This window comes from Cynara cardunculus, assembly GCF_001531365.2.
Source record: "Cynara cardunculus var. scolymus isolate 2C chromosome LG 9, CcrdV1, whole genome shotgun sequence".
Lineage (NCBI taxonomy): Eukaryota > Viridiplantae > Streptophyta > Magnoliopsida > Asterales > Asteraceae > Cynara > Cynara cardunculus.
The window spans coordinates 11,594,782-11,614,992 of record NC_037536.1 but is presented as its reverse complement, the minus strand read 5'-3'; the positions used below and the strand labels follow the sequence as shown (position 1 = coordinate 11,614,992).

Here is a 20,211-nt window from a genome sequence, read left to right as displayed (position 1 = left end):
CCGGTACTTGTACCACTTTTATTACTTGAAAGACGATATTGGGACTATTTGTATACTTGCTTTTAGTCCTGATTGTTGTTTGTGTCTGTGGTGTTCCACGACCCATCAGGAGTATACGTGGAAAAGAGAAGATTTTGTGAAAAACAAGTATCCCCACTTGTTCTCAAACAGGTCCAAAGCTATGAACTGACGAATAAAATTTCGGGACGAAATTCTTCTGGCATGGGGAGACTGTGCCATCCGTCATTTTTGGAGCGTCAGGTTAGCATCTTTATAAGGTTTCTATATTTAGAATTATATTTTATTAGGGTCTAGTCATGTTGATTACAATTCATCTGGCTTAGTTCCCAAATTACAGTTCAGAAAACCTTGTTTCGACGGGTAGCTGATAAAGTTAACTTATGTAATGTCAAAAACATTAAAAATTCTCCAAACATAATAAAGTTGATATTATAAAATCCAAAATAAAGATATAAAAATCTCATTTGAATGTCCAAATAATTTTACAAAAATTTGGAATTTTGATATAATACTGATATTTTTATCAGTATTTGACAAATTGTATTTATGCTAACATTTAAATGGGCTTTATTTTTATAAATAAATAAATAAAAATGATTTGGATTAGGCCTTAAAAGGGCCGGCCCCTTTATTCTCATTAAGTCCACACATAAAAACCCCACTTCTTTTAAAATCTCTCACTTTCACCTTCATTCGCATTACTCCCTTCTCTCACTAGACTCTTCCTCTTCTACTCCAGCCGAATCCACCCTTCAAACATCCTTCAATTCCATAATTCTTGAAGAACATTCAAGTCTTCAAGTAGTAGCAAGCAAAAGGTAATAGATTAGTTACATTATCTTTGTATTTTTCAACATGAATTCTCATTTTCTACACATTCTTTCTTCTTTTTAAGCTCAAATTTTCTGGAGAATCTAAGATGGGAGATTATTCATCAAAGACATGAAAATTTTCTCAAAATGGTGATAATCTATTATCTACAAACTTAGAACTCAAGGAAATGGGTAAAATCACATTGCATGTGGAATTTAACCATTAAAAGTGGCATTTTGGATTTGACAGATTGTTTACTAGCAATTGTGTCGTCCGTATCTTCTAAAATAAAAGACCAAATGCTCTGATTTTTCTTTTAAAATGTACTTTTTTGAGTTATGGTTCTTTTCCAACTTGAATTGTGTAAAAAGGAGGAGTTTTGACCCTCCAATCATTTAGAATAAGTTGAGTATGCAACAATATCTTCAACAGTAGGTAAACCCTAATTTGAACATACATAGCTCCTTAAAAACTTATCCAAAATATTTGATTTTTCTTTTGGAGTTTACTTTGATGAGTTGTTGATCTATTGTTTTTGGTTTCACTCAAAAATATTGAGTTTTGAGTATTTAAATGATTGACATAAAACTCTGGTGCAATATGATGCTACTGGACAGAAACGTACATGCATGTTCAAAGTCACATAACTCTCTCAAAAACTAATAAAAATATGTAATTCTTCTTCTGGAAGTTGGATTAATGAGTTAAGTTTACAACTCAAGTGAAATCATTGAAAAACGTTAAGTTTAGACCTTCCATATGACCACAGATTTGACAGAATACAATCTGTCCAGATTGCTTTGACACGTGAATATGCGTTGAACATTTGAATAACTAAAACACTTCCAAAATATGTGGAATTTGGATAGAAATTGTCTAATACAGTAACATTTATGGTATAAAAATTTGGACACAAAATGACTTATGGAAGGTTCCTTTTGACTGTGATTTATGAGACCAAAATTCCAGAAACAGAATTAACATTCTGTCCAAGTGGTAACTTTATGTGCAAAAGACTTTGATCCTAAAATGTATAAATATTGGACCATTTTTAGAACAAATGATATAAGTATCAACTTTAATCCATAAAACTCATTGGCATTACATAAGATATAATTTGACTTTATCTTTATCGAGACTCGATAGGTGATTTAATTATTGGATTTCGGACTGTTTAGAAAAGTTAGGGCGGACGTTTAGTGCTTCAAACATCATCAAGTTCTTGGATATTCATCAGCAAACTTGTGAGTATACACGGCCCCACTTTTACTGTTTTGTTTATTTAAATTGGGGGAAAAGCATGAAAGTCTGCAAACTATATTGTTTAGTTGTAAAACTGTTGGACTAAAGAACTGTTTAGTCAAAAATTGTTGAAATCATGAAAAATTGATTGTTATTGCACTATATATAAATGATAAATTGATGTACTTGAGAGTATAATTTAAAAAGTCCCCTTCCGTAAACGCTACTAGTTAACTCGGGCACGTTCCCGGGCCGTGGAAATTGTGGATAGCCGCTATTGTATTGACAGTCCCACCCAAAAACGGGTGCATATTACTTATGTTTAATAGTCTACTCATGTGTACGAACGGGCCACTGCTGAAGTAGTACTGATACGAACCGTGGTACCTAAGTGAACGAGCGGGCCACTTTATGGTAGTTCGTAAAATAACGGGGCACATTGGTCAGGTACGGCTCAGTAGGGTCTCAAGTTTTAAACATCGTTAAAAATTTACATTTATCTTGTGCGAATTTATGTATTAGTTTGCAAGAACTGATTTATGCATTGTAAATATATTTTGTGCATATGAAAACCCGTGAACTCACCAACTCTTTGTAGTTGACGTCGTTTTATGTTTCATGCTTTCAGGAAATTAAGTAAGAACTGACGTCATGGATGCATTATTGTGATAACACCTATTCACGAGTTTTAGAAACCCTTTTTGCATATGATGTTGTTTTCATCGAGACAGTTTGGTTATGGATTTGTAAACTTTTGAACTATGAACTTTAATGGTGTTATCTATTAATTTGTGCTATGAAACACTTACCTGCTACATCTCGTGTTTCCACTTTAGCGGGGTGTGACAGAAAGCAAGAAAACCGACTCACCAGAAGATGACACGTGTCACCCAAGTTACTTATTAATTATAAGTATATATATATAGGGGTCTAACCAAATGAGAACTGATTAGTTTGTGGTAACTGTGAGGTCCCATCTCAACCACAAATCAACGGATAAATTATGAAATTAATAATTATGGTAGTTTGAGTTAAAATTATAATTAGAGGGCATATTAGGTATATTTTTTTTTAAACTCCTCTCTCCTCTCTCATCTCTCTGACCTCCAATCTCCGGCCTCCGATGAAATCGATATCATAGTATATCACAATGGGTATCACATTATGTATCTTTGTTTTTAAGGTTTGAGTTGGTATCACAATGGTATCACAGTATATCACAATGGGTATCACATTGTGTATATTTGTGATTACTTGGTACCTGCCGGATTAATGTTCACCGGAGGTCGGAGAGATGAGAGATGAGAGAGGAGAGAAGAGTTTTTTAAAAATACCTAATATGCCTTCTAATTATAATTTTAACTTAAACTACCATAATTATTAATTTCTTAATTTATCCGTTGATTTGTGGTTGAGATTGGATCTCACAGTTAGCATAAATTAATCAGTTCTCCCTTAAATGGGCCCACATATATATATATATATATATATATATATATATATATATCGTCAAATTCAGAAAAAAAATGCAAAAAAAGATATAAAACTAAAGAATATTCTAATAAACATTGATTAATTCTAATCTAACAATTATTAAAAAGACAACAATTTTACCAATTTATTGAATGGAAAAGGGCAAAATAATACATTTTTATTAATAGATAATCATTTCATTTAACTAAAATCCCTTAAATAAAGGAAAGTATTCATAATTTATGGAAACTTCATCTATTCTCTAAAAAATCTACAAAAAAATATTACAACAATCTACAAAAAAATATTCCACAATCTACAAAAAATATATTTCATGATTATTTCATTCAATTTCTTCTTCATGCACATGTGAATGAATCATCATTTTTCGGATTCTGAGTTGCATGCATCACACCGCATTCATTGTCTTTCAATTCTAAGTTGTATGCACATGTGAATGAGTCGTCATATTCACCCTCCTTCATTAGTAGGGTTATATGCATATTGCATATTTGAATTAGTCGTCATATTAACTGCCTTTCATTTTCTAAGTTATATGCAAATGTGAACTGATCAATCAATATATTCAAAGTTCTTCAATTTCTTGGTTGAATGCAGATGTGAATGTCTTTTAGTTTTTAGGTAGCATGAACATGTAAACCATTCACAATATTCAAAGTCCTTATCTTCACGCGAACATAAAACCCATAATAAACAGAGTAGATAGGGATAAGGATAAATGCTTGACTTCCTCACAAGTATTCACATGTGCAGAACCCCAAAAAAACATATTAAAAAGATGATAGCTAGAATTCCTCTCGGGTATTTACATGTGCATAAACCTCAGAAACACAAGTTTTCAAAGATGAATAATTATATCCAATTTTTACATCATAGAAAATAAAGACCATGTACATGGTTGCATACACATGCGCATACGGTCTTGAAAATTTAATTTCAAGATCCCCTTCACCGTGGAGGGAGGGAGGGAGTGGAAAAGAGGTTATGATTTTGCACTAAAATCACACGCAACTACAGAACACAATCAACAAATTGGTGTACGGTGGACGACTTGACCCGCGACCTAGGTCACATGTGATTCTTACACATGAATGTAGTGTAAAGTCATGGCTTAAATTTCAAAAAGAACATCTATTTATTTACTGTAAAGATTATTTGATGTATAAACCATCTGTTTTCTAACACTATACATTGCAACAAAGATCTTAACTACTCGAACATCAAGCGCTTTATTAGAACTAATAACGATTGCAAAATCGTTTGTAATCTCGAGCCTTGTCAGTACCAACTTAACCGACACAGACGTTTTTTCCTCTGTGCATTTCCCCTTTCTCGATGGTCAACCACTGCAACTTTGCACAGCAGATCTTGCAAAACATAGCCTTAGAGCACAGCTACTTACTGACAGCATCAGTTACGAGTTTGTAGACGACTACTGTGCGGGCAGGCGCATATACCATGAATGATCGAGGTCTGTTATCGTGGCTTCCTTCCTGTAAATGGTTTATGGAATTAAGCTCAAGAACTTGCCTCCTTTGGTTAATTGAAAAGTGAAACGGAATCACTTACAAAGGTGAAAAATTCAGCATCGTGATCAAGTCTACCAAAGCCTCCAAATAACGGATCATCAGAGTCCAGGGCAATCTGTAAGACGGAGCATTAGGTTTTTGCGATGTTTGATGAATAGCTTGAAGAGGAAACATAGAAGCAGACACTACGAAATTTCTCATGTCTAAAATCAAACGAGCCCACGAGACTTTGGGGGTGGGGGTGGGGGTTGGGGTTGGGGCCGGGCTTGGGCTTTTTTGTGCATTTCTAGAACGGGAAAGGAACAAGTAAGAACAAGAAAGTGTACCTTATACTTTCCAGGTTTTAAACAGCCCACCCGGTAGTCTGAATAACTGTTATGCCAGTGGAAATTAAAGACGAAAACCAAGTCTTCTCTTTCAAAAATGATTACTCTCTCTCCTTCGTGTTTCCGTGATATATACTGGTGTGTTGAAGTCATGAACTGCACAACCACAATTGATCCGGTTTACAAATGAATTCACATTACAAGACAAATATGCAAACGTACACACAAATTCACGTACTTTATGAGCTTCCTCGAGATGCTGCATCGCCTTATCAAATTCTTGTAACCCATGATAACGTAAATATTCAGCATCCCCCTATGCATATGAATGAAAAACGGCATCAGAAACTTACATTGTGCTTTTTTACTGATGGATATATCTAATAGTACTTTCACAACACAAAAGTGTCCCTATTTGACTTCTTAATGATTTAACTTTTTACTTCAACATTGATGAATAATTTCTGTTTCTTAGAAAAACTTGATACCTGCATCGAATTATAAACCAAAACAAACCAAAAGAACCCAGTATATCCCACTTAGGTCTAGGGATGGGATGTATATGAAATCGTCCTCTACCCCAGAGGGTAACACCGGTTGTTTCTGTGAAGACCCTTGGCTTGTGCAAAAGTGTGAGCGAAAAGAAAGAGCCAAGACTAGCAAGTAGTAAGTTGAATCGAACTATATGAACGATATCAGACAAAATTATATCTCAAACTTAAATGGACTCTTATCTTGATTTAAAATTTTCTGGGTATTAACAAAAATAAATTGATCTTTTAGTGTGAATCAAGAAAGAGCTTACCAGATCGAATCTACGCCTACATTTGTCAAAGCTATTACCATTCCCAGGTATAAATCTCCCATCTGGAAGACGTTGATCGGCTCTTGGAAAATCTATCCACTCTGATAAAACGGGGAACGTGTATTAACATCCATAGAAGAGCTTAAAGTAAGACAAACACAAATTATATACGAAATACTCATATTGCGTAGTCTTACCAGGATGCCCGAACTCGTTTCCCATAAAATTCAAATACCCTTCTCCACCTAATCCCATTGTAATAAGCCTGATCATTTTATGCAATGCTATACCACGATCTATAAGAGGAGTTGACGGTCTATCCACTGCCATGAAGTCATACATATCCTGTCAAGTACACAAATGTTATTTGCAACTAGAATAAACCTCATGAACCATAAAATAAATGAACAAATATGAGGACTTCAAGATGGGTTTGAAGTTAACCACAAGGGCTTAGCTTGGTGGGTCAATAAGAAAGATAATTCCTCTTGCTCACAGGTTCGATTCCCATTGGGGTACAAAAACCCAATGGGGAGGTGTTTTGTGTGGCAATGGACCTAGAGCACGTGGAATAGTGGCGCCTTTGGGTTGCAAAAAAATGGGTATGAGGTTCTCGGCCACAATAACATCTTTTGTAATAGCACTACCTCCATCCAGAAAAAAGAGTACTTTGATTTATGAATGTAAAGTGAAATGTTTTAACTTCGACTTTGACAATGGTTGTTTTCTATTTCTGGATAAATAGAACAAAATATCGAGTATTAAAAGAGAAACATTTTACACACAAGAACTAAACAAATCTGTCAAATTGAATTTAAGTACTAAAGTTTGAATCGCTAAAATTAAAAATGGACCCTCTTTGGTGGGGGAGGTATTACCAGCAAGGGCTAAGCTGTGGTTTTTGTATTAAGAAGTAGGAACTTGCAAAAAAATGAATAATTTTGACAAGAATATATATATATATATATATTTCTAAATACATATACATATACATACATATATATATATACATAAATGAGCTTAAAATTTTGCAAACAAAATGGTTCTAACCTTGTCCATAAGCCAGAATGCAAGAGTTTTATCACCAACTAGAGCTTGATCATGACTTTCGGCATAAGCAACACAATTTTCTGACCATCTTCGATTGGTAAGTGTGTGAACGATATCGCCCATTTTCCAATCTTCGTCCCTCAGCCTATGCAAAAGAGTATAATCATGTTCAATATACAATTTTTCTGGCCATAAATAAATAATATGTAGATATAGGCTAGCGATATCAGCACCCCCTAATCTCATAGTTGTCCCCAAATTAAATTTTTCGTATAGGAATGCGCTTATCTACCCTTTTAGGTAAGAAACCTATTTTATAGATTGGCGTATTCCTACATTGCTGTTTGCTAGTAAGATTACCAAGGGGGTTATATAGGAGAATAACCTTCTGACAGTTCTTTTAAATGCATGACCTGTCTGACAGATTTTGAGACATTCTTCTATTAGGCAGAGGCGTTCTTAAATGTATCAGAACATCATGTATTTATAAAAATCTATCAGAAGATTATTCTCCTAATTAAATTAACCCATTATCGAGGCATCATTGTCTTTCCTATATTTTATTTGTTGGTGTATAATATACCATTCTTGCTACATTCATATTTGAAGTTACCAAACATAATATCATCAGCTGCGCCAAAAATGAAACTATCATGATATCTTATGACATAAATGAGAAACGAAGTAGGAAGTTTTTCTGGCCCGACTTCACTAACAAACAAAGATATTCTATAAGTGGAAGCTTCATGAAGAAAACGTCATTTTCTCTTATGTTATATATATGCTCGGAATCGAAATAATGAAATGTGAAAGCATGATAAATAAAAGAGGAAAGCACAAGACTGATGCCTTACTAATCTCTATAATAGAAACCGGAGGGGTATAATGGCAATCTCAAAATATACACATGTCATGGATGATATAATTATGACATTGCATCTTATTTTCCCTTCGCTGGAAACAGCCGCTTTATCCTTCTTATCCCTTGGGGATCCCAGACCCTACTTTCAAGTGAGAGTATACCAGATACATTTGGTTTGGCTTTCATCTTATTTGGCTGTTAAATTCAGTTTTTGTTGTCCTTGTGTTTCTCATTTAACCACGACATATTCATGTTCTATCTTATAAGCACTTTCTGGATCAACGTGTTTAAATCCGGAACATGTTACTAATAGGAAATGATATATAAGAGCGTGGAGTTGCATACTTGAGAAGCTCAATCCACTTATCAGCAATTGCCATATGCAAACGGTAGTCAAACCCCACACCGCCATCTTGTACAGGAATGCAGAATGTCGGCATTCCACTCACCTGCATGGCATGAAAACAGAAAACACCCACTTCATACCTCTAGAAAAATGGGGGGAACACACATTGACTATGTGAGACAGAAAATTCAACCCCAATAAAAATACAAGTTTGGTCTTTCTTTAGTTTGCACGTCTCTTTTTTATTGAAAACAAATTATTCTTGCTAGACATCCCGATTTCATTATCGAACAGAAACCAAAACACCATTTACATACAAAAACGTAGACATAAAACCAAAATGGTAAGTATTGCCAAACAAGGCCTTAATTTTGGTTGTTTGTAAAAAGAAAATCTCATCAATTTATTTCTAAAACTGAACTTAATGATTAACATCATATTCAACTTTGCATAACGGGTTTACAGAAAGTATCTCATCAATCGATCTTATATCCACCAATATGTACAGAGGCTATTTATAAGTGTGCATGCATGCATATGCATACCCATATGCACATGCATTTACAGTAGTTCAGAAATAGAACTCATATCTTAACAATAGATATAATGTAATCTAGTTCAAGATGAACATAAAATATAGGAGATAAAACTTGAGAAAGCAGAGAGAGAACATACATCTTCACCAATAGAGATTGCTTCGGGGAAGAGCCCATGAATAAGATCATTTACCAGCATCAAATAAACCACAGCATCAACATCGGTCGTCAACCCGAAATACTCATTGTAGTTTCCGGTAAACGCTACCTAAACATAGAACGGGATAAATTGGATATTAGCTCAATAATAAAATGGACCAATAAATGAAAGTCCATGATACATAAATTTCAGTCAACTTTTTCTATATTGATGATGGTAAAAGGGAAGGTGTTTTTCCATTTTGCTAAATAAAACTTACCTGTAAACCATGATGCGTGTACATCATTGAAGTCACACCATCAAATCTGAATCCATCAAACTTATATTCATCCAACCACCATCTTGCATTTGAAAGAAGATATCTTAACACCTGAAAGTGAAACAACAGTCATACACCAATTTTCAATTCTAACAATGAATGAGCGAGTTTTTTTGCAAGATATTACCTCCCAATGTCCATAGTTGAAAAGGCGAGAATCCCACATCCAATGATAACCTCGTTCTCCAGAGTGGAAGTAATGACTATCCGTCCCGTCAAACATATTTAGACCATCTAAAGTGTTGTTTGATGAATGGCTGCAATCACCAATTACTAAAGCTAAATACAGAAACATATCAAATGAAGTATTGGATGAAGACGCGTTCATTTCTTCTTTCATTTTTTATGAGTAAACTACGTTTTTCGTCCTGTTGTTTGTTGAAAATTGCTATTTTCGCCCTATGGTTTGCAATTCATTACTTTTTTCGTCCATGTGTTTTACAATTCATTGCTATTTTCGTCCTCATACTTGACTTCAAACCACTGAAGGAATTAGCCTCAGGGATGAAAGAGCAATGAATAAAAGAACGTCTCTTCCTAACAAAATGTGTCAAAAGATAATGCATTTCAAAGAAATATGTCGGAAGGTTATTCTACTAAAGAACGCTCATAAGTTGATGCACAACATAGGTCAAGAAATAAAGTAAAAAGTGAAGCAGCTTAGATAACCACAATAGGCATAGTGGCAGGAATGGTATTTCATTTTCTAGACAAATCATTTCTAAAAGTTAGTGATCAAATAATAATTACCTGTGCACGATATCCATGAGAACAACCAGTCCCAACTCATGGGCTTTATCTATCATGGATTTAAGATCATCTGGAGTCCCACAACGACTGCTAGGTGCAAAGAAATTTGTCACATGGTACCTAAGTCATTAAAGACACATCCAAATTTTGGTTAATTATATAAAATGATAAAATATCATTAGCAATTACACAGGAAGAATGCAACAAACAATCACAAATCAAAAACATTAGAGTCAATCATGAAAAGAGTAAACAAACATGAACACACAAGCAAATGACTATCAAGAAATTACCCAAAACTAGCATAATACGAATGCTCTTGAATAGCCATGAGCTGAACAGCATTGTAACCAAGCTTTTTGATGCGAGGGAGAACATCATCTCTGAAGTTAGCATAGGTGTTGATCATTGGTTCCTATATAGAACAAGATAAAATACAGTCAATGCTTGTGATAAATAACTCCTTCAAATTCATAACATCATGTTGTTACAACATTAACCAAACCAAACGAACCCACCCATAGGTAGGGTCTAGGGGATGGAATGTATACTGACCTTACCTCTACTCCAAAGGGTAGAGCGTTTGTTTCTGTCCAGCTTGTGCAAAGTGTGCAAAAACAAAGGATAAAACTTGCTCAAAAAATTTATGGAGAAAGAACATAGGAAGAGCTTAAGAATAAGAAAGGCGGTACTGAAATTTGAAAATGAGTTACAAGTAGGCAACATTCAAACAGATAAACGAACATACAAACAGAAGCATATACAAGAAGACATAACCAAGTCTTACAGCAGTATATAGAGAAAAAAATGTGCTAGTAATTCTGTTCAACCATGTAAACAAACCTAGCTGGGAAAATAAATATGACCCATGGAAAATATAGATTATAGAAAGCCATTGAATTTCAATTGATATCATAAGAGAGGGGAGATACACACCGTACTACTCATTCCAACATGTGCCTCATAAATCCTAAGAGATTTTGGTTTCTTTGGCCGAGGATGTTGAAACACATATCTTTCCTGCTCAAATAGTGAACATATCGTCAATATCCGTAACAAGAATTGATGGAATTAAGAAAATCAACAGGAGGAGATATACCTCTTCTGGGGGATCATAGTAAATTCCATTATAAGGAATCTCACCAGGAGCCTGTATAGAAAACTTGATCCAAGCAGGAATCGAGTCTTTAAGGCCAGATGGAGTATCCATACGAATCTACAATGTCACATTGAAGATTAACATGTCATAATTGGTTCCATTCATTTATAACATTTTCCTCCGTTATACATTCTCCATTTTGTGGGTCCTATCTTCCTTTCTCCTCATGTTAAGTAAATGGGACCTGCAACCACTTCTGACACCATATAAAAGGAACACACAAAATGAAAAGGCTAAAACAAATTATGCCTAAATAGTGTGATGATGTCAACTAAACACATGAGGATCAACATTTATCAGTTGAATTTTAGCAACTTGGAACATGGAATTTAATCCACAGCAAGAAATTATGGCTGGGTAAATCAGTGAACAGGGGGGAATTCTGCCCTTTAGCTTCTGTTTTTCTACGGCTAAAATATTTAAATGAATTTTGATGACATAAATCCTACAAGCATCAAGAACACCAAAAGAAATAGCAAAAACACCATCAAAGATATAATTCATCTATAGACAATAAAGAACGCCTACCTTCACTCGAGAACCATGCGGAATAGGTGGAGAATCATCAGCATTGTTCGGCAAAAAGATCTCCCATACACCAAATTCGTCCTGTCCATATTAGAGATGACACTAGAAGTTACAAAAACTATACTGTCCCCAAAAACAAAATCAACTTTCGCATTTAGAGATTCAAACTTAGTACTTCCCAAATCCAAATTTGACATTAAACCAAGCCAAACAAACCCAGTGTATCCCAATCGGAAGCAAGGGGTGGGATGTACACAGACATGCCCTCTACCCCAAAGGGTGGCCTGAAGACCCCCGGCTTGTGCAAAAGTGTGAGTGAAAAAGAAAAAGAACAAGACCAGTAAATAAGCATAGCAGAAAAAGAAAAAGAGTAAATCCAAATTTGACATTGCAATACCCAAAATCCTTCATATTGTTTCTTTCTACGGAAAGAAAATACTTCTTTTTCAATATTGAAGTTCACAAGCATCTCATTTGAAACTTTAAAGTGAAGCTGACACAATGTTAAGAACCGACAACCACCAGATTTTTTAACCAAATCGAACAAGAAAAGATAATGTGTGTAGATACAATGATCAAGCCTCCAGCATGGCCGCCAATTATATCTTCCAAATAGTCTACACTAACAATCCATCCTTCCCCCAAACAGGGCGATTTTAGTAAATAACCAAATATGATACTTGGACTAAGGGTCAAGTTGGTGATTTTTCTTACACCTCCTCCCAAAGCCCAAGTATCATATACCCCCCYCCCCCCCCCCCCAAAAAAAAAGCATCTTCAGTTTCCAACCATGGGGAGAATGAAATCCGATACATAGCTTAGTAACAACTTGATCAACAACATACCCGAGTCATAACATCAGCATTCGGATTCCAGTTGTTGAAATCTCCAATAAGTGAAGCAGACTAGAAAATTCAATAATAAAGATAACTTCAGTTAATGCAATATTCAGGAAAACAAAATGCAGGTCTATAAGAAAATATGTCAAACTCTCTCACTTCCATCTAGATAGAAACATACTTGCATAAAACTCTTCCTATTAGATATTGAGGGAGAACCGGAAGGTTGTTGACAGTCCATAGCGAGTTTTGCTACGTCAAATATGGCTTTTTGAGGTATAAATATGTTTTGATTCTAAAATAAAATTGTTCTTACTACAACGAACCTTCAACAAATTAAGGAAAAAGAAGCAGTAGATTCTCCAAAATTTCTCCAACATGAATCTCCAAAACAAGTTACATTAACTCCAACAGGCTATCTATTTTGGAAGTTACAACATTAATTATGTTATCAAAATATTTTATACATTTTATCAAATATTTCGCTCTCCTAAACACTTAACATCAAGGTTTCTTCTCGATGGGAAAATGATAAAAAAAATCTCTCATGGTAATCATTTTGGGTAGTTCTCCAAATTTGGAGAATTTCACACTCTCTCCTGCTTTCTCCATTTTTGAAGAATATGTTGGAGCAAAAAAGTTGTCCAAAATCTCCATTTTGGAGAATCTGTTGGAGATGCTCTTATTAAAACGATCTCAGTATATCCCACTTGAGAGCAGGGTAGGTGTGGGATGTATGCACGCCTGTCCTTTACCCCAAAGGATAGAGGAGTAGTTTCTGTGTTTATCAAAACCCAATTAGAAAATGATTCTTGCAACAGAAAATTATTTACCGAATGGGACCAAAAAGAATCTTAGGTCATAAAGAAAAAGAGACAATAACAAACCTTCGCTCCAGGTGCCCATTCCCTGTAGGTGATGCCTGTTTCACTGACAAAAAAAAACATGGTATGATGATCAGTGCATTAGACTCACCACCAAATAATAATTGTCACAAGAGAAAGAACAGATAATCAAACCTCTTAACAAAAATATATTTGTATATTAGTTGTCCCTTCACATATAATTCGAAAAGAACATATATGAAGACTCAAAATCAAGTAGAAGTAAGACTTATAGATTGCAATTTCGAGTGTTATTTAAGAGAATAATTTCTGATAATGTTTTTATAAATGCAGACCTTTTGACAGAATTAAGAACGTTTCTGCCTAACAGAAGAAGGCCTCTTCCTAGCACAAATATGCCTCAAAATCTGTTAGAATGTCATGCGTATACAACAAATCTGTCTTTTAATTATTCTCCTAAATAACATTGGCATTCTTGAATTCAAATGACAATAAAGTATCTGTACTTCATCAAATCATATTTTACTCTTCTATTTATATGATAATATGCTTCAACGTGATAACTATATCACTGAAATCATGAACTCTCAACATCTGTATTATCTAGAAATACCTTCGAGTGAAACCCAACTTCTCATAACCACGAGAAAATGCCTCCAAACCACCTTCATACTTGTCAATTGCCTCACGTATCTTCTTGTAATGCGAATACCTGCAATTTAATTACCAAGTATTAAGGGAAACTAAGAAGCTAACTACTGATACAACCATTGCCGCTCGGCTGTTCTTCAAACAGAGAAGTGACATGGACAAGCAAAAACTGAAAAAAAAATATCTCACCGGTACTCAAGATGTTCACGATGCCTGTCCAAAAGTGGATCGATCTCATATATTCTCTGCCCAATTCCAGGAGGAGGAAGAGGCATCTGTCTGATCGCTGCACTTTCTTTTCCTATCTCAACTAATGAAACTGAACGTACTTCCTCCGTAGCTGCAATATCCTCAACCAGAACTGGTGAAGTAACAAAATCCTTTTCAGTTGTCCCATCAAGTTGTTCTTCCTCCAGACTGACTTCATTTTGCGATATCTGAACCGGATCAGCATGCCAAAAACGTAAGCACAAATGATTTATTTAAATCAAGCATCAGACAAGTTGTGTCTTAAATAGGCTATAAGCATCCTTTAAAAGATAGCTCCCAATTGTAAAGTCCCGCTTAAAGGGGGTAACAAGACATATGTGCAAGTAACAAAGAATAATAATATTTGAAAAGCATACTTTTATTATATTCAAAAATCATTTACAAAATCTAAAACTTAACAGCTAAAGATATCTTCAATCCATTAACCCTACAAAATTCTAACTTTTCCTATTCACCAAAAATAATAAAACTAAGAACAACACTTCAAAGAGTTCCTTTCATGTTAGCAACACACCATCCTAGTCAATTCTTTAGATGCTATGATCTCTCATTACTTTTGATCGACTCCTCTCACATTTAACTCTCATAATTAGCACAATTAGGACAAACACACTTAGATGGTTCTGTCCATCGTTTAGCAAGATGCTTCCATTAAAGCACCTCAATACATCTAATAATCCAAAACGGTCAGCACAAGATCTGCTGACAGCCAGCCGCTACCCCCCATGACCTTCAGATTTGAGGCTACGCCTGTTTAAATTTGAAAATATATGATACCAAATCCTCCATGACCAGTCTTGGAGAAGAGGAGTCCCCTTGAAAATCCATCAGGATGACCAACCTTTTGGGTGGATTCGCTCTACTTGGATATTTGTTTTGATTAACCAATGCTGTTTGGATTTGGTTTATTTGGCCGAACCTACTTGGATTTGTTTTGCTTTGCATAGCCAAATCTGCATTAGTGTGCTTGGCAGACCCTACTTGGATGCCCAATTTGATATTTAGTTTCAACTTGTTTGTCTGGCTCAGCTCCTTCATGCACTGGATTGTGTTCCTGATTTGCTTCCTTGGTCATTAGTATCATAAAAGGGTTGTTGATTTTTCCACACTCTGTTTCCTGTAGGTCCTCTGAAATGGGAAGGGAAGAAGCTTGATCAAGTTTCAAGAACTAGTCATTGTTATAGTTGTTTGATCCATCTTTTGCAAGCAAATTGGGCATGAGGAGGGTTAGAATACAGATATATTATGTAGTGAACAGGTCGTGTTAGATTATTTCCAAATTGTAGTTCAGCCAATCAGCCATCATATCATCCTTCGTCTTAACAACAATTTTTTGGTTTTTGCAAACCCTGATCTATTTCACACAATACTGTTGATATTCACAATGAATTTCCTTTGACTTGCAACCAATAATGTTAAATCTAGAGGATGCCATAAAATCCCACATTTTCTATCCATCCTCCCTCGGGGGGGAATTGATAGGAAAACTAAATTTATACAAAAACAATGAAGCGAAATGCATAATTTCCATTCAAAAACTTTCCTCTAGACTGTCACCAATGAGCTTCCACCACCTACTATAGCGTCCATAGAAAACTCCATTCTTATCATTCATCTCCTTAAGCCTAGGTACCCAAAATTCAAGTTCCATGATCTCCTTGCCTAAAGAAAATAATTTCAAAATATTGCAATCAAAGTTGAAGTGAAGTTCCTATGACATACCAAAGGGTCCTTGGCCCAGTGGTACCCGAGTTACCGGTAGAGCCCAGCCTCCCAAGAGGTCAACAGTTCAAACCTCACCAATGGTGAGGAGTCTGCATGAGTATTTACCGTATATAAACATAACCAAAAAAAAGTTCCTGTGAGGCACTCGCCTATTAACATTCAACTATTCAAGATTCAACTTGCAATTAATATCTTTGCAAAACACCTGCTTGACAAAAATTTATACTGCACTAAAGACAGAGTGTGAATGCATATTAACATACTTTGGAATCTTTGGCATCTGTACCAAGAGCTTCCAATTGTTCAGTTGAAGAAGAAGCATCACTTTGACTGCCAGGAACAAGCACTTTCTCCGTTGCAGCAACCATAAAAGATGGAGATTCAAACTCGTACACAGACCTTCCAGCTAAAAACTTCCCTACAGAGAAGGACCAAATTAGATAAATACCTCTTCAGTGACGTCAATAATTGGAGCTAGTAAGAAAACACCCAAAACACCAAGAAAAAGAAATTAGTATATTTTTATAAACAGTAAAAAGGTTTCTCTCGTTGGTCCATGAAAGGCCTTCACAAACAAGACCTGAATAATTCACTTTCCTGAATCAAAGGTTTATATGCTCAAAAGTATCTTAGTGGTCCAAAAAGATACAATTGGTCCCACTCAAAAGTTGACAATCAACTTCTTCTCACTTAGCCATGATTAAAGAGAACGGTAATCAACTAGTGAATATGCAAACTTAAGAATTTAAACGTAGAAGGCTCTCCATGCCTATATATTACTTGTCTCAACTTTTGATAACATAATCGAAAAGATTTCTTTTTGGTCGCTATACGTGACATGTACTCCAGTAAAATCTTACTTGTTCATCATCCCATCTCAAGTTCTTAGGCATCATCTACAGATTGTTGGGTATCCAATAAACTATAAAATGTGCCTCCCCCCCCCCCCTTGTTTGTATACAATGTGATGCTGCTAATTGCATAAAGGAGATATGAACATCTCTGAAAGCAATACCAGCTCAGATAGAGAAATTGCAAATATTCAATCTTAAACCACCAACAAAACTACAAAAGTCCCCATAGGTAGCCCAAGTTTCCTCCAGGCGATTGGGGATTTTACTTGCTGTTATCTTCATGGCTCATGGGATTGATTAGGCTTTTGCGCACAAGCCGTTCCCGACACCAATGGTTACTGATAAAAAGAACCATCCACAAAATGCAACGTGAAATAGAAAAAGATTATAACTTGATGAGAGATCGATCTGTTATGTGATTATCACAGCCTTCGAATGGAAAATACGTATAAATGTCCCATCATAAAGAATTTCTCACAGCAGTTAGTCGCATCGGTTAGTAGAAAGCCATGAACTCCAACTAGATTCTACTAAACACTGGCTGATAGGCTGATCATACCAGATTACTATCCACCACTAATTTCAACATATGTTATGCTCAAACACATCAATTCATAACAGTTCATCAACGATCAAACAGACGGCTAAAAACCCACCTGAGCATAAGCAAAATTAAACAAACCCACAAATTGAGACCCAAACTTTTCAACATATAAAAAAAGAAAGATAAAACCCACCAAGAGAAATGTATACATTTAATACCCAATTCAGCATAAGCAAAAATAAACAAACGAAACCCCATATTTTCAAACACACAATTAAGCATGAAGAAATTGATGGAAAACCCAAAAAAAATAATCAAAATACAAATCACGGATTTCATGATTAAATGGAAAACCCTTACGAGTTAATGTGTTTTTCCTGAACAATACTGAAAGATTTGTAGAAGTAGAAGCCGCAACAGTAGTCCTCCGATCACCACCACAATGAGAAATTGGTGGAAGAGTATTCAACCGAATCCCAGGCAGCGTATAAACCATTTTCCTTAAAAACTAATAATGAAGAAATCTCTGCAAGATTTTTAGATCTACAAAAGGGAGAATAGTCACAGAGTTCTAGGCGCCAAGAGAACCGTGATAAATTAACTGAAGCAGGAGAAGCATCAGCATGTGAAGTGGATGGGCTTAAGCTGTGTATATGCATGGAGATTTGTCAATCTGTGGGGCCCACTATGGTTCTATTTTGATCGTCCATTATATGTCGATTTTCTTGAAAGGGCCCATTGACATGAGAGAAGGTTGTGAGTTGTGATTGAGATGAGAAATGGGAGGCCATTAACACCAAAAGGTCTTTGCCTTTCACTTGATTTGGAAAGTTTTTGCCTTTTGGGTATAACTGGTTCATTTCTTGGATATTCTTTCATTTGTTTCCTTCCTCTATAAATGGATTTTTTTAAATTATATCAGCTATAAATTGAAATACATTTTTTAGAGGAAATATTATTTAGTTAACGGTGATGTATTGTTAGATATCGCTTATTATCAACATGATAATTTTCCAAGTAATCACACGTTGTAATCGAATAAGAATGTCGAATAATCAGGGGGCGTTTACCCAAATGCTTATCAAGTAAGTGTTTATCGATAGAAATCAACATTATAACTTATTTTTGATACGTAAGATTTTAGTACATCAAAACATATCAAATGGAACAAGTTTTTTTTTTTTTTTTTTTTTTGTAAGGGTGTCCGGGCCAAAGCCCGACTAATCCCCGGCAAATTTGGAGGCTAAACATGGCCCCACTTAAATGTCGCCAACAGTCCCCTCCCAGGGCTCGAACTCGGGTTCATGACTATGTCATGCCCAAGCCTTTACCACTAGGCTGGAATGTCTTTGACCAAATGCAACAAGTTACTGGGTAAGTGCTTACCTGGGTAAGAGTCGTCATCCTTATTTACCGGGTAAGACTCTCTATCCCTTTCGTTGCTCTTACCTGGTAAGATTCTTGGCCATTCTCATGTTCATCCAATAAGAAAATTTATCCGATAAACACTTACCAAGTAAGTGTTTAACTATTAATATATTGTTTGTAATTTAATGCGATTAATTTATTTAACTTCATATCGAATATTGATTAGAAATAAAAGAGGAGTAAGCTTTGTCAATAGTTGAAATGTTTACCTATTTATAAACATGAGAAATATACGCTTCCGTATATCACGAGTTTTCATGCCACTGGTGTGTAGCTCATATAGGTGTCATCGGAGGAGGGTTCCATGTGGGGCCGATTAGGGTTACCGATAATCAACTTTTTGTCCAAATATCCCGAGTTTTCATATGATGGAAATCCTTGTACTATATAAGAAAGATAAATAGATGGTTTTGCTACTAATTGGTTGCGCCTAGCAACATAACGGATAGATAACGACTCCTACATTTTCTTGTGAGAAGAACGTGATTCAATTTACATGTGTGGATACCATGGATGCAACATTGCAAAGATTGTTGTTTGGACTTATAAACAACGTCAAAAGTTGCTGGTTATTTAAATAAAAATTCGAAACACCCATACTACTCCATTTTCGTATGGATTATTGGAGGAATACGGTTATTTTTTGCCACATGTATGGCTCCCATATTCCAACACCACGACCATCATATGGGGCATAATCACACTGAGTCGGTAGTAATTGACGATGCTTGAGTTTGTACATGGTCTCCATGATTTACATGACTAATTTGTTATAAGGATTTCGTATAAGAAAAAGACCGGAAAACAGCCAATAAACCATTAAATTCGGCAACGAAAATGAGATAAGGGTGGAAGCAATCAAAGCTTCCATTGCTTTTAGGATATACATTCCACCTTGGAGATATTTATATCGAATGATACTCGACGAATGCTTTATGTACCAAAATAAACTTATTGTGCATACTATGTTCTCATCGTTTCGTGGTTGTTGGTTTTGGTGAGTGAATCATCTAACCAAATCTCGATGAATACCTTCCAAATCATCGTTGACTATGAATTAAAATAAAGTGAAAGTAATCATGAAACAGAGAGGAAGAAAGATGGCAAGAATTCAT

The 20,211-nt window shown here is 35.4% G+C and overlaps 1 protein-coding gene across 3 annotated transcripts; it reads right to left on the bottom strand.

The window, feature by feature from the left end:
* Positions 1-4,664: 4,664 nt before the first annotated feature.
* LOC112517892 (1,4-alpha-glucan-branching enzyme 1, chloroplastic/amyloplastic-like) lies at positions 4,665-18,213 on the bottom strand. 3 transcript variants are annotated; one of them, XM_025125265.1, is made up of 23 exons: positions 18,029-18,213; positions 16,534-16,688; positions 14,465-14,712; positions 14,238-14,336; positions 13,667-13,709; positions 12,786-12,845; positions 11,941-12,021; positions 11,353-11,469; positions 11,190-11,273; positions 10,809-10,850; positions 10,547-10,668; positions 10,254-10,373; positions 9,631-9,760; positions 9,444-9,554; positions 9,164-9,292; positions 8,488-8,591; positions 7,281-7,425; positions 6,428-6,575; positions 6,231-6,331; positions 5,664-5,741; positions 5,426-5,581; positions 5,140-5,214; positions 4,665-5,063 (listed from the first exon to the last, which is right to left on the bottom strand). In XM_025125265.1, the coding sequence occupies exons 1-23, from the start codon at positions 18,162-18,164 to the stop codon at positions 4,965-4,967; spliced, it is 2,583 nt and encodes an 860-aa protein (XP_024981033.1). In that variant the 5' UTR covers positions 18,165-18,213; the 3' UTR covers positions 4,665-4,964. The 3 variants fall into 3 exon arrangements, with proteins under 3 accessions (XP_024981033.1, XP_024981035.1, XP_024981034.1); XM_025125267.1 differs by having other exon boundaries at positions 16,534-16,683; positions 18,029-18,074; XM_025125266.1 differs by lacking the exon at positions 10,809-10,850.
* Between the last annotated feature and the right edge of the window lie 1,998 nt (positions 18,214-20,211).

Excerpts from the sequence above, each read along its gene's own strand:
- LOC112517892 (XM_025125265.1), bottom strand. The coding sequence starts at position 18,164 with ATGGTTTATACGCTGCCTGGGATTCGGTTGAATACTCTTCCACCAATT. Across the intron at positions 12,846-13,666 it reads AATGGGCACCTGGAGCGAAG|TCTGCTTCACTTATTGGAGA; the intron begins GTTTGTTATTGT and ends TGAATTTTCTAG. Across the intron at positions 10,374-10,546 it reads TCGTATTATGCTAGTTTTGG|GTACCATGTGACAAATTTCT; the intron begins GTAATTTCTTGA and ends TTAATGACTTAG.